We start from the raw sequence: 14,788 nt of genomic DNA, 5'->3' as shown, positions 1-14,788 counted from the left end.
CAAATAAACTTTTCATTTTTAGAAACCTTAAGTTCTAGTATAAATGGGGGGGGGAGGGGGTTTGCTGATGGAATAGAAAGCATCTGCAATGACTCAGAACAAATGTATAGCATTAGCAAGACTTTGTAAAACATCCATATGTGGATAGTCACTGACCTGGCTGACTGTGGGCCACGACTATGTTCTGATTGTCATGGCCATCCCAGAACAACCTCTTGCTAATAATTCCACTGCCTCGTTCTTATGCTATTATGAATTAGGATAACTCTACTTTTCCATTTACTACAGGAGATTGGTTCCCTTGTGTACCATGATATGTACAGTCTTTACAAGTTTTTGTAGCCAATTTGTTTGGATTTAGATTTATCTATATGCTAGCACACATGAATGGCAGGTGTTCAATACAAAGAATAGAAGGCTAGATAAAGACAAAACCTGCTTTGCTGGGTGAGGGGAAGAGGGAAGGATAAGAGCATCAGCCAGGGTAATCCACTGGAAGGAGCCAACTGTTACCTAGTTGCTTAGGTAAAGAGAAAAACCTTGCTGTCTCTTCTAGACAAAAAAGTCACATTAAGTCAAGCTCAGCACTGCTTCCGAGTAAGTGGGTAAAAGAAACTTGCAAATAAGATGAACATGACCTTGGTTAAACTTGCCACTCAGTGTTTTTTAATCTTTCCAAGTAGGAAAGCATACTATTAGTTCAAAATTACACTATGCTTTAAAAAACTGACAAAAACAATTTGGGCCTACATCTTGAAACACTTGGTCAACAATGATGGAGCCCACTCAGCAAGAGGCTTTTAAAGTTCTCATTTAACAAGACCTGAGTGGATGCCAGATTAGATCCTAAGAGAATTAGTTAACCAGACATGTTCAGCCTTAGAACCCACGAACAACAGGATGCTTTCCAAGTTTTTAAAGAGAAAACAAAAGAGAATCTAATTAAGCTTAGTTCAACCAGAAAACTCATGCAGCAATGGTGCAAGACTTTTGGCACAGATCGCTGGCATCTCCAAGGAAATTCCTAGACAATGAAAATAAAAATGAAGCCCAAGTGACATGTCCTTGATGCTAACGCTTACAAAGAGAAATCAGTATCTTCTGCAAAATAAGCGTGTCATGGAAGGGATGGTACAGAATATATTCTTAAACAGTGATGCTGTCAAATCACTATCACTGTCAAATCACTATCTCCCAGTTTTGGTTTTAATTTTTATCATCATTCTTTCATTTAAAAATATGTCTATAGTTTTCTTCCAAAGCACTCTGGACTCAATGGTTCAGCCAAGACAGTGGTGTGTTTCTGCGTGGTGTTTGGGGAGTGAAGATTTGGGAGAAATATGGTATAGATACAACATTCATAACAACAGTAGTAATACCCTACACTTTCTATGTGCCAGGTTCTCTGGGACTACGAGGAAGGTACTATTACTATCCCTGTTTTATAAGACAAGAAAATTTAGGTAGAGAGAGGTTAAATAATTTGCCTGAAATCACACAGCCAGCACATGGTAGAGCAGAGATCTGAGTCCAGACAATCTGATTCCAGGGCTTATGTTTATAAACTACAACATTCACAATTTACTGATTCATGATTTCTATATACAAAGGTCTAATAATTAGTATGGGTTATATTCTCAGGAAATATGCTAAAAGATGAAATGATGCATTGTAAGTTAAACTGGAGTTTCCAATAGAAATAAGGATATAATAAAGGGATACTGAAAGAAGAATGCAGACATTTTTATGGAAATGACCACAAATAACATATTTAACTAGTTATAAATTCCCTGTTAGAATAGGTTAACATTTAAATTTTTTTTTCCTTTATTGATTTTTAGAGAGAAATAAAGGGAGAGGGAGAGAGAGATAGAAACATTGATGAGAGAGAACATCGACTGGCCATCTCCTGCATGCCCCCCACTAGAAATTTGGCCCACAACCTGGGCATGTGCCCTGACCAGGAATTGAACCAGCAACCTCTTAGTGCATGGGTCAATGCTCAACCACTGAGCCACACCAGCCAGGCAGAATAGGTTAACATTTAAAAGCTTATATAAGTTCATTAAATACAGTGATGTAAAACATATTTGACATGTCAAAGTTTTTATTCCCTTCAGAACCCTAGTAGCATTTTTCACTGCTAGGTAGAGCTTGAAGAAAAACCTCCAGGGTTGGAACTTTCTTCCCCTGGATCTGCAGGTGCCCATCTTGCCCCTTGAGGAGAGGGAAGATCCTGCCTGCAGAAAGCAGAGCCAAGAGGCAGACAGAAAGAAACCTGACTACATCTGTGCTCAAAATTCAGCTGTGCCTGGGGTCAGACTACTCCCCAACTCGCATTACATGAGGCAATAAATCCCAGTTTTTGCTTTAAAAAAGAAAGAAAATGCACTTCTTCAAGGAGATGTCCAAAAATCTTTAGAAACAGTTGATAGCTTTTGACCCAGATATGCCTATTTTGGTACTTTTTCTCCCTGAAAATTTCCCACCAGAAACACAGTAGACATTAGAAATCAACTAGGCAGCAATTCTGCAATCTTGGGGGGGGGGGGCTCTTTTCTTGGGCTGCCATTTCATCAGTTTCACTTGACACAGTAACAATGCAGGAAGAAGGGAACACCTGTCCTTAAAATATAAGAGTCAACTCAAATATATTCTGAATTTTTAAACCCTTAATCCCTTCATTGCACTATTGTACACAATGGCAAGAAGTTTCCTGGATTTTCACCTACATTCTCCCATCATATCCCAGTCTTATCTTTGCCTTGTAATAGAATGAAACTCCTATTTTCTCTTATCCAAAAAAAATTATAAAACTAAATATAACGATGAAATAATACTGACATTTTACTCTATCAGAACTTACTCATTCAAATTAATGTTACCTTGTAAAGTAGCACTCTTAGGAGATCACACTTGTTTGAATGACACTCACTCTTCAGAATGTTTTTAAAGCTGCTAGCATAAGTCATTTGTCAACAAACATTTTCACTTTATTATTCCCTTCAGACCCAAAGCTCTTTTACCCTTTATCTCTCTCCCTTCATTCATCTACGCTTCACATTCTCCTACCCTCCACTGCTGTTATTATAATCAATACTCAGAGGACCTCTTAGAGTGGAGACTCAGGCGACCAGAGATGTGAGGGAGATGGGATGTGGGAAAGAGGATTCTGCCTTCCAGGCTTGCTGCTTCAGTGTGAACCACACACAGAACTTTTCCCACCATGTGTGGGGGCAGGGGTGGGAACTGCAGACAAGAAGCTAAAACAAGTCTTCACTCTTCACTGCTCTCGAGGGGGAGCTGCCCAGAACCCGACTTCTTTCCTTCCTCACCCACTTACATATCTCAAGAAAGACGAAAAATAGGAAAAATCTAATAATTCAGCCTGGGTCCCAAAACCTTCTAATTTATTTTCAGGAATCTGAGAGATCTTGTCTCCATAACTTTCCTTTCAGACTACCTCATTCCTGTTTGAAGGTGATTAAAGATTATACACAATATCAGCGTAGTTTCCTACCAGAAATGAAATGACTCCTAACAGTTAATTACTTATTTGTTCCTCCTCAAAAAATGTTTCAGCACTTTATTATAGTCAAAATAAAATTTTATTTATTTTTATTCTCACCCGAGGACATTTTTGCATCTATCTTCAGATAGAGCGGGAGGGAGAAAGGAAGGAAGAGAGAGAGAGACACATCGACATGAGAGACACATCGAGTGATTGTACCCACACGACCCCAACCAGGGCCAGGGACAAATTGCAACTGAGGTACGTGCCCTTAGCAGGAACCGAACCCAGGACTCTCTGGTCTGTGGTCCGACGCTCTAACCGCTGAGCCAAACTGGCCAGGGCGAAAATACAATTTTAGTAGAAACTTCCTTGTAATGCTATTTATCTTGTGACCTGAGACACAGCTGATACTTTGCTATATCCAACTCAAACTATTTTATTCTCCACAGCACGAGGTGGACTGTTTAGACATATGGCAGGTACTCAACCTGTACATGTTAACCTAAAGTAGAAATCTCTAGAAACCTAGAGACTGAAGTTTCCATTTTTAAAGAAAATTGCTTCTTTAACCCCATTCTTCATATAGATAAATCTGCCTTATTCTGCCAAATGTTTAATTTGCAGAGAGAACTTCCCTAACTGCCTTCTCACCCAATGTAATGCACATTTTACTACAAACTAATGAAACTTTTTCTTTTGACTTATCACAGTTTGTAAGCTTTGCTAAACTGCTGCTAGTGTCAGTGTTCAAAGATGAATGGCAGCCACAAGCCTACCCTGAAAAGTTCCAAGATGATACTCATACAACACGGCTCTGGCCCCATATGGCACACAAACCAGGAAGGGAAGGAGTTGGAGAACACAGTTCTGCAAATGGCCTCTGAGTTGCCTAAACCAGCTCTTCACATAGGCATTGCATTTCTCAGTATTTATTTCAATTCTAATATCCAGAAGTTGACTGTTTGATTTTATGTTTTCTCTCACTTTTTTCTGTATTTCTCAGAAATTTTTTAGCATTCTCCCTGTTCTGGGATTACATTAAGCCCTCAGTTACTACTCTACAACTTGTACAAGAAGAATTTCCTTCATATCTTGAAAAAAAAACCTCTCAATTCAGTTATTAACACATGGCCTACTGTGTATATATATTACAGACATAAAGAACAAAAATTAGCAATCAGGTTTACAACTCCACTGGGTATACTTAGAAGCTGTCACTTATTTGAATGTATATTCATTTTTAAACATCAAAGTCTTAAGAAAAGACCTTACCTGTTCACCTGCTTCTTGAAACTCTTTGCATGCATCAGGGAACACATCATAAATAACAAGTGGATAGCCATGTTTCATGAGATTTTTTGCCATTGGATTTCCCATGTTGCCTAGTCCAATGAATCCAACTGGAGTCTTAGAGGCCATTGACCTAGAACACACTGATTTCAATGCATTACTTTCAACAGGAGCTGATAACATTTTTTACTGTAAACATTCATTCAACATTAGTAAGTCGGCTGTTATTTTTTTCCACCCATCTCCCTCCCCTTTGGCAACCATCATCTTGTTCTCTGTATCTATGGGTCATTTTGGTCAACTGTTATTTAGATGTTTTCTATTTAAAAAAATGTTTAAAGACTAGTTTTAAACTCAAGATCTACTCATATATAAAGATACTGACAATGTGCATGCAGACTAACTTCTAATTATTTAGTTCTCCAGGAAACAAGAATAAATTTTTAAGCAATGTCTCTTCTGTTTTTTACCTCTAGAACTGCCTTTCTCATTTTTAACAGTAAACTTTAAAATGTTATCATTTATAAAATACTATATTATATTATGTACTTTACCTATTATGTAAGGATTCTAGATTCCTCTTAACTATATTATCTCCTTAAATAATGTGTATTAAAAAAAACTGAAAGTATTCAATAAAACCTATAGCTTGGACAAGGTCCAGAGTGGAGAATTTTTTACCTTCCCATCCCCACATTTATAGAAACCATCCCCTCCAGTGGTAGAAAAACAATCTGAATACAGTGTTAACAAAGGAGAATGTATTTCAACCAAAGTCACCAGTTTATACATAGGGTTCTAGGAGAAGGGGGTCACTTCCAAAGGTTTTAAAAGGCAAAAATAACAATCTCAAGACCTTGGGCTAAAAACTGTGCACTTTCAGAGGAGAGGCACTTCCATTTATAGGGGAAAAAAGTCATTCTTTTAAAAAGCTGTATGCTGGTTTATTCTATTTTCTTCTTTTTCACAAAAGCCTTTTTGAAATCACAGTAGAGAGGCTTTGAATTACCATGAAAATAACATTAGACATTATTTCTGTTTCCAGATTTAGAATTCCACTCAACAAATATTTGCAGCATAAAGTTCTATGACAGCTCAGAGATAGACACAAGCAAGTTATGGGCCTTGCCTCAAAATGTTCAGTCCAGTGAAAAAAAGAAAGAAAAACAACTATACCTTTCTCATCCCCTACCCTTTTTTTCTTTTCCTTTCAAGGACTCCAGTTTTAAAACTGTGTAGGACACCAACTAAGCATAGTCATCCTTTTAAGTTTCAAGTCCTCTCAACTTAACGAATCCTTGAACATAATCTAAAATGCAATGAGATTTCTTTTTTTTTTTTTTTTTTTTTTTTTTGAAATTTTTATTTATTTATTTTTTTGTTACAGATATTTTACCTTTTTACCCCATTGGCACCCCCCACCCCACCCTCCCTCTACCCTGTCCCCGGCTTAGTTGTCCATGTCCATTGGTCATGCATACATGCATATAAGTTCTGTGGTTTATCCCTTCCCACCCCCCCACCCCCCATCCCCTCTTCTGAGGGATGTCAGTCTGTGCCCCACTTCCATGTGTCTGGGTCTACTGTATTCCTCAGACTGTTATGTTCATTATATTCCGTATATAAGTGAGATCATGTGGTATTTGTCCTTCTCTGCTTGGCTTCTTTCACTTAGGATAATACTTTCCAGGTCCCTCCATGTCGTCTCAAAGGATAAGAGATCTTTCTTTCTTACCGCTGCATAGTATTCCATTGTGTATATGTACCACAGCTTTTTGATCCATTCGTCTACTGGTGGACACTTGGGCTGTTTCCAGATCTTAGCTATTGTAAATAGTGCTGCTATGAACATGGGGGTACATATATTCTTCCTGCTTGTTGTTTCAGGCTTCCTAGGGTATATTCCCAGCAGTGGGATCACTGGGTCAAATGGAAGTTCAATATTTAATTTTTTGAGGTAGCACCATATTGTTTTCCATAGCGGCTGCACCAGTCTGCATTCCCACCAGCAGTGTATTAGAGTCCCCTTTTCTCCACACCCTCGCCAACACTTGTTTGATGATTTGTTGATGGCGGCCATTCTGATAGGTGTGAGGTGATACCTCATTGTTGTTTTAATTTGCATCTCTCTGATGATTAGTGATGTTGAGCATTTCTTCATAGGTCTCTTGGCCATTTGTATGTCCTGTTTGGAAAGGTGTCTATTCAGCTCCTCTGCCCATTTTTTAATTGGGTTCTTTGTCTTCCTTTTGTGGAGTTGTATGAGCTCTCTGTATATATTGGATATTAACCCCTTATCTGATACATCATTGGCAATGATGTTCTCCCATACAGTGGGTTGCCTTTCCATTTTGATGATTGTTTCTTTTGCTGTGCAGAAGCTTTTTAGTTTGATGTAGTCCCATGTGTTCATTTTCTCCTTTATTTCTGTTGCCTTAGGTGATGTATCAGTGAAAATTCTGCTCCGTATGATGTCCGAAATTTTGTTGCCTACATTTTCTTCTAGAATTTTTATGGATTCACGGGTCACACTTAAGTCTTTTATCCATTTTGAGTTTATTTTTGTGTATGGTGTAAGTTGATGGTCTAGTTTCATTTTTTTGCATGTAGCTGTCCAATTTTCCCAACACCATTTATTAAAGAGGCTGTCTTTACTCCACTGTATGCTCTTGCCACCTTTGTCAAATATTAATTGAGCGTATTGCCTTGGGTCCATTTCTGGGCTTTCAGTTCTGTTCCACTGGTCTATATGCCTGTTCTTGTGCCAGTACCAGGCTGTTTTGGTTACAGTCGCTTTGTAGTATAACCTGATATCTGGTATTGTGATCCCTCCAACTTTGTTCTTCTTTTTCAAGATTGCTGTGGCAATGAGATTTCTTAAAAGCAAATTATTTGAAGCCCTGATACTTAAGAATTAGAGGTATTCTTGGGTTAAAAGTATAATTATTTCCTTTTAACTTGATGATCACATCTAACATTTCCATTAAATATGGGAGTCATTCTTGTGCAACATCCACCTTACTAGTGCTCAGTTTAACACTGGGTATAACATGAGTCCTGTGGCTGACTTTCTGGTCCACAAGAGGGTCAATGATGATGATAAATAGCATATTCATCAGTAGAACAAAAATCAGAGGGGGGTTGTATCAACCCCCCTAGGTCAGCTTTTGAAATATTGACATTATAGTAATTCCTAGTGATGAGATCTTAGAAGAGCTGAAGTAGAGAGCTGATATTAGTTGCTGAAATTGAAGTAAAATATAATGAGGCCCTTGCCCTGGCCTGTGTGACTCCATTAGTTGGAGCATCGTCCTGTTCACCGAAAGGTCTCAGGTTCGATTCCCAGTCAAGGCACATACCTAGGTTGCAGGGTTCGATCACTGGTTGGGGCACGTACAAGAGGCAACTAATCAATGTTTCTCTCTCTCTCTTCCTTCCTCTCTAGAATCAATAAAAACATGCCCTCAGGTGAAGATTAAATTTTTTAAAAGATCCACTGAGGTTAAAAATTAAAAATAACAATAATAATAATAATAAGGCCTAGGTTCTGAAGGGCCAATATGAAAATCAATGAACATGAAGTCTTTAATGATGGGTTCGGTTGTCTTCATACCATCTTTGCTTGTGGCAAAGGTAGAGAAAGCGCTGTATAATTAAGTGATTTGATACCACGAGAGGAGAGGTTATTTATTGATAATGATATTTAAGAACCCTCAGTTTAGACGACCGACATTCCTATCCATCCAAGGTTAATTCTTAGATGTATGCCCTTGAATTAACAAGTTACTTAACTTCTGTATATCTGTATCAGCAAGAATAACTCATTCAAGCTATTGTAAAGACTACTTGAGATAATACATATAAAGGATTAAATAATGCCTGGCACATGATTGTCAATAAGTATTTCCTACTTTTGCTATCAATGGTCAAGAAGTAGTATGAGGGTAAAAGTCCCATGCTAAATGTCCTTTTTTGCCTAGCAAGTTAGAAGAGCCAGAGTGTTAGAAGAAGGGATGGAGACTACTTTAAGATAATGCCCTGTGCCTAAGGAAATACAGCTTTTAGTTAAGGTGATGCCAAGAAGATGTGCTTGGACAGTGTAGAATATGCTCCTAAAGGAGCAAATATCAAAGAATTATAACACAATCATTATCCTAAAAGCTTTCAAACTTAAAAAATACATCATCCTTTAAGTAAGTCTCATATTAATGTGTGGAAATATTAGATCATAAAATCAAGCTGGCAGAAAACCAGTCAACACAATACAAAGGTGACACTGATGTACCCAAATTTATAGATTTACAGATTATGTCACCTTTCTCCAATGGGACATTGGACAAAGTTATCCATATTTTGGTAACATTAAGTAATATCAAAAGTAGGGCTTTTCTGTTTCAAGATGCAAAAATTGTAATAGGTTAATTATTTTACATTTCCAAAGATTTTTTTTTTTTTTTTGCCTAATCAAAGTAATGCATTTCATTGTAGATAAAAGGAAAATACCCCCAAAAAGTATAAAGTCATAAAGGAAAAAGGTAATCTCACTACACAAAAACAATCAGTCTTTTGAATGTGTGTTGTACGTACACTTTGTATTCTACTTTATCAGATGATATTGTTACAAGCATTCTATTTGTTTAACATTAAGAGTTACTAAACTAAGGATGGTGACTTACTCTATAAAGGCCTTTATTGTTTAAGTTATTTCATTTTTTAAATTTTTTATTTATTGACTTTAGAGGGAGCAAGAGAGCGAAACATCGATTTATTGTTCCACTTATTTATGCATTCGATTCTTTTTTTTTATCCTCACCCGAGGACATTTTTCGATATTTTGTTCAGATAGGGGAGAGGGAGAGAGAGAGAGAGAAACATCGACGTGAAAGCGACACATCGAGTGGTTGCCACCCACACAACCCAACCAGGGCTGGGGACAAACTGCAACCAAGGTACGTGCCCTTAGCGGGAACCGAACCCGGGTCTCTCCGGACCGCAGGCCAATGCTCTAACCACTGAGCCAAACTGGCCAGGGCCATTCATTGATTCTTATATGTGCCCTGAGCGGGAATCAAACTCACAACCTTGGTGTATCAGGATGATGTTCTAAACAACTGAGGTACCTGGCCAGGGCTGAATCAAGTTATTTCAGAAATAAAAAATTTTCCCTATGTAATTTCATAAGTTTAAGGTCAACTTTTGGTCCCAGGGCCATGTGCAGCTTTTCAGATCTCCATGTGCATCCCTAGAAGCTAATGTAAGAGGGGAAAAAATGCTATTATATATTTTATTTCTACTATGTGTTGTTTTAAAAGTATATTTCTTATGCACAAAGAGGGCTAATAATAATTTTTAAAAATATATGCCCATTTCTGTACATGATGCTGTTTTATTTTCCCAATCCACCTGTTCAGGCAGTCACTTTAGATGATCTAATACAAATTATTTTTCCATGTACATGCTGATGAGTCACAATGACTACAGAGGGACTATGAGTGCAGATTTTTTTTTAAATCTGTATAATAAAGTCTAAAACTAAATTTAACTACCTTCAAATATAAAATACAAAACTTACTAAACGACGATCAAATAGTAATATATAGTTGAATATTGCTCACTTTTCTATTGATTTGGGTTTTTTTTTATCCTCACCAGAGGACATTTTTCCATTTTTGTTCAGATAGAGTGAGGGAGAGAGAAACATCGACATGAAAAGGACACATCGAGTGGCTGCCTCCCACATGACCCCAACCAGGGCCAGGGATGAATCGCAAGCAAGGTACATGCCCTTGACAGAAATTGAACCTGTGACCCTTCAGTCCCTGAGCCAAGGTTCTAATAGCGGAGCCAAACCAGCCAGGGCTCTATTTCCTTTTTAAAACTCTAAATACTGTAAAATTAAGGTGTGTTATTATGTGGCAACTTTCAGGTCTCATTTTTATTTTTTTAATAGTAAATAAGTATATGGATCTTTGTATTACCACCATACATATGATATAAGTATCTTAAATATACTGTGGAGACATATAACCCACAGAATTCAGAACATGAAATGTGTTATTATTTGAACATGGTTCTTTGTTTTAATGTCCCTAGACTACAAACTTGCATGTAGATTTTTTTAAGACTTCAATGTAAAAAAAAGTTAACACATTTGTAGTAATCTAATATTAACAGGATCACTTAAAACAATTCCAGAATAAAAGCAATTGCTGAAATGTTTTTAAACAACCATCACAAAAAGAACTATTTAAAATGTAGCATAAATCTATGTTCATAGAGCATCTGTGGATGAAAGAACCTAAGGAACAAGTAGTCTAACCAGCACTGTGAAACAGCATTTCAGTTTACAGAGACAATTATTATAGCCTTGGGCCTCCGGCTCTATCATGAATTATAACAACTTTCATAACCCCAAAAGGTGCATCAAGAGTTCATGAAAGTATCATTTGAACACCTTATAAAACCACTACACAGCACATATATCTTCCTTGGCTAATCAAAAAGAAAAGAATTGCACATGTGAAAACTGGGGTGACATTTACTACTGTGGAAAAGTAACTAACTGATTTTTTTTTTTAAGTATCTCTAAAGTGGAAGGCATTTTTTGTAGCTCAGTACAGTAGCTCAAACAGCGTTACACTCAAGTTTGGCAGATTCTTGAGTTTGTATCTTGTTACTGTGATTCTGTATCAGACATCTGTTCTCTTGCATCACAAGGAGCCTGCCCTTCTCAAGCCAGGGAGGAAATTCACTCTTCTGCTTAGCTTTTACTGAAAGGCAGGAAGGGGAGCTATTAAGAACTCAATTCCCAATCTGCTGTTCCTTAATCAAAGACTGATTTTAAAAAAAAACAAGACTTTTAAAAATTCTGAGTATGAGTTTGCTAAACAGTGCAGTGTTACAACTCACACTATTACAGGAAAATGATAGCAGTGTCCCTACAAATCAACCAATTTTTCAATGAAAAGAGGAATCCCGGTGTGGCAGAAAATGCAGGAATGAGGAAGAATCAAGGACTTGCTAAGATCCTGCTGGGATAGATGCCCTAATTCACTTGCCCAGGGGGGCCTCAAATTCTTCACCTGAAAAGTGAAAAAGATTTTATCTCTGTGGATCTAAAAACTGCCTCTTCGGTTAGCTTCCATAACTTACAATGGTATGAGGAGAGGGAGGGAGGATAGGTTCAGGCCACAGTTTTGAAGACGTTTAAAGTGTCTTAGTTAATAATTTGACATAAGTGCCATCTTCAGGTAGTACAGTCCAAAGAAGAGGCGGTGGGAAGCTCGCCTTACGGGTCAAGGATAAGTTAAAACTTTGCTGGAATGACGTACCATCTGGTTTGCACTAACACTTGTGTAAAACCATCTTGTACGATTAAGGTGGTTCAACAAAAGTCAGGCCCTGCCACCCAAGGGGGCGCCCACCCTGGGTGCACCCTGGGGGAGATGAAAAGCCAGCCGGCGCTGCAAGGCCAGGGGTCGCAGGGGTGAGCGCGGGGTCGCCCCTGAGGCCGGGCCTTCCACTTGTCCTCTAAACCCAATTAACTCCAAAGGGGCACGCCCCGGACCCAAATATTATTCCCTTTACTCCAAGGTCTTCCCACCCCTACCTAAATCCCCAAAAGGGCTCTGAACACCATTCATCTGGATTAGGGGCAAGGGTATTGGGGTGAAGCACAAGCGGCGCGAGAGGCAGCCGCATAAGACAGGCCCTGGGACCAGCCAAAATGTTGAGTTTCAGCCCCGACTCAACCGCAGCACCTCCCGTGAAAAGACCTCTTCGGCCGTCAGGTCGCGAGAAGTGGCCGGCCGGAGGAGGGACAGGGGAAGGAGGCGCGAGGTCCTTACCCGCTGCAAGGCCGGCCGCTGCCGGCCGCTGCCCGCGGCTCCAGTACCGGAGGCCGGAGGCGGCTCCACGGAGCCAAAGGGAAGCTGCCATGCTGCCCCCGCCCCACCTCCCCGCTGTGACCTCGCCGCTCTAGCTCGCCCACTGCGAGTGTACGCGGCGAAGCGGGCGGGCACAGCACCGGCGTGGGTCCGCGCGCGCACGCGCTCTGCCGCTCGGGGCCGGCACCCATCCGCGAGGGGAGGAGCGCAGCACGGAGAGGCACCGCCCGTCACAGGTGCCGTCAATCCAGGGAGCGAACCAATCAAGGCTCGCAGGTCCTTCGCACTTTGCGAACCACCAATGGGAAGCCTTTCAAATACCCTCGCTTAGGCGCCCTGGACCCGCCCCCAAACTCCTCCCTTATTTCAGACTGTAGGCTCGAGTCTCCTTGTTTACCAAAAAGTAGCTGGTGTGTGGGGGGCGGTGGCTGTCACTCACTATCGCCTCTCGGGAGCGCCCGACTCCCCAGAACCGCCCCTTCAGAGGGTTGTAACTGTGTTGCTTTCTTGGAGGCAAGTGGTAAACTGTGACTCGCAGCCGCTGCTGCAATTTTTAGGCAAGAGAAGAAATTCCCAAGTTTTCTAAGTATGTGACCCGTTTTTAACTGCAGTAATACGTGGGTCTCTTAATGCTAGCATTTATAGTCTTTGCGTTTGTTCATTGGGAAACAATCACAGAAATCTATCGTGAATACAATAACTTTTTAATTTATTTTACTTAACCCAACAGTTTCTTTCATAAATTTGAAAAATAGCAGAAAAACAAGTTGATAACATTGTTCTCTTTGAAGGGTGGAATTACTAGGAAGTTACACTCTCTATTCCAATATATATTTATCTAATATTTGAAAATTCTGCATCCATTTTGTAAGCAAAACTGAAGTTACATGAAAGTCCAGAAAGGAGTCCAGTGTGTTTGCCCGAGAGATTTATTCTTCTGTCTGTCCTTGATGTACATACTTGAATCTTAAATCTTTGGCGATAATTGCAGGGCTTGCCATTCCCACAGACTCCATCAAAGTGTTTGAAGCCATGGACACACCAAAGCAAGACTTGCAGCCTTTGCAGAGTATGGTGAGTGAGGATTAGCTAGGGCAATAGGACCCTCAGAGTGCTCACTACCCCCCCTAAATTCATTTTGTTTATTCACTTGCCTAGGTTGTGCTCACCCAACCTTTTAATCTAAGTAGCAGAACCAACAGATTTGACTTTGACCTTTTGCCCAGTCACTCAGGGAGTTGGAAGTGCCTAAAGAAAAAGCAAAGAAATTGGATAATGTCCATGCGGGCTCTCTCCTGGTTCTGGGCATGCTAGCAAAATTTCCAGAAACTGGTACAAAGTGCAGATGTAATGGGTACAAAAACAGTTTCCTTCTTTGGCTGTCTCTCCATCCCAACCAGAAAGAAGGAAGGGAGGAAGAAAGGAAAGAAAAAAATCATTTCTGCCATGGGAACAGTCTCCTAGCATTTTCTACTTGATGTCCTCTTCTTGGTTTATTTAGGTTTTAGCTGGAATAGACCTCCTGCAACCAATAAACTTAGCTCCCCTGGACAGGTTTCTATAATTAACTGCTGAAATAAGCCTGTTTCAACTATGTCAACCTACATAGCAGAGCTATTTACAACACAGGACAACATTATCAATTGATCTCCCAGCTCCTAAAGTTTATATCCCAATCCTCCTGAGATTTTATATCCAATCAGATTGTTTTTGTCATTTTTATTGTAAGCTACTGTTTTTGTTTCTCAAGGTTGTTTATAGGGCTCTTTTCTTGAAAATTAGTATTACTTTACAAAAGGTTGCCTCCTATCAACAGTGTTCTCTTAGGACTCCAAGGGGGCCTCAGAAATAGGAGCAGGCAGAACTGAAGCTGGGCATGAGATCTTTTCAACTTGCCTTTTTTTTTTTTTTTTTTTAACTGATATGATGGCTTCGAAAAGGCAGTATCATTAAAAGTTTGATTCTTTTTGCTCAACAGGATTAGGGCATAAATCACCGTTTCCCCATATCCCTCCATTGTGTAGTTTAATATCTCCTCTCAGAAGTCCTTCTTTGGCTGCCTCTCCATCTCAACCAGAAAGAAGGAAGGGAGGAAGAA

At 39.5% G+C, this 14,788-nt stretch overlaps 1 protein-coding gene across 3 annotated transcripts in view; it reads right to left on the bottom strand.

Moving 5' to 3' along the window:
• The window catches only part of HIBADH (3-hydroxyisobutyrate dehydrogenase), a 102,272-nt gene extending 89,454 nt beyond the window's left edge, over positions 1 to 12,818 (bottom strand). The window contains exons 1-2 of one of the 3 annotated variants that reach the window (XM_036247245.1): positions 12,652 to 12,818; positions 4,787 to 4,947 (exon numbers count right to left, since the gene is read on the bottom strand). In XM_036247245.1, coding sequence (XP_036103138.1) covers positions 4,787 to 4,947; positions 12,652 to 12,742 — 252 coding nt within the window. In that variant the 5' untranslated portion in view covers positions 12,743 to 12,818. Of the gene's footprint in view, positions 1 to 4,786; positions 4,948 to 5,980; positions 6,110 to 12,651 lie in introns of those variants that run through there. The other 2 variants (XM_036247246.1, XM_036247247.1) reach the window with 2 other exon arrangements.
• Between the last annotated feature and the right edge of the window lie 1,970 nt (positions 12,819 to 14,788).

The sequence above is a fragment of the Molossus molossus genome, unplaced genomic scaffold (genome assembly GCF_014108415.1).
Source record: "Molossus molossus isolate mMolMol1 unplaced genomic scaffold, mMolMol1.p scaffold_m16_p_7, whole genome shotgun sequence".
NCBI classification, from domain to species: Eukaryota; Metazoa; Chordata; class Mammalia; order Chiroptera; family Molossidae; genus Molossus; species Molossus molossus.
The sequence above is the reverse complement of the archived record's forward strand: the minus strand, read 5'-3'. Positions and strand labels throughout refer to the sequence as shown.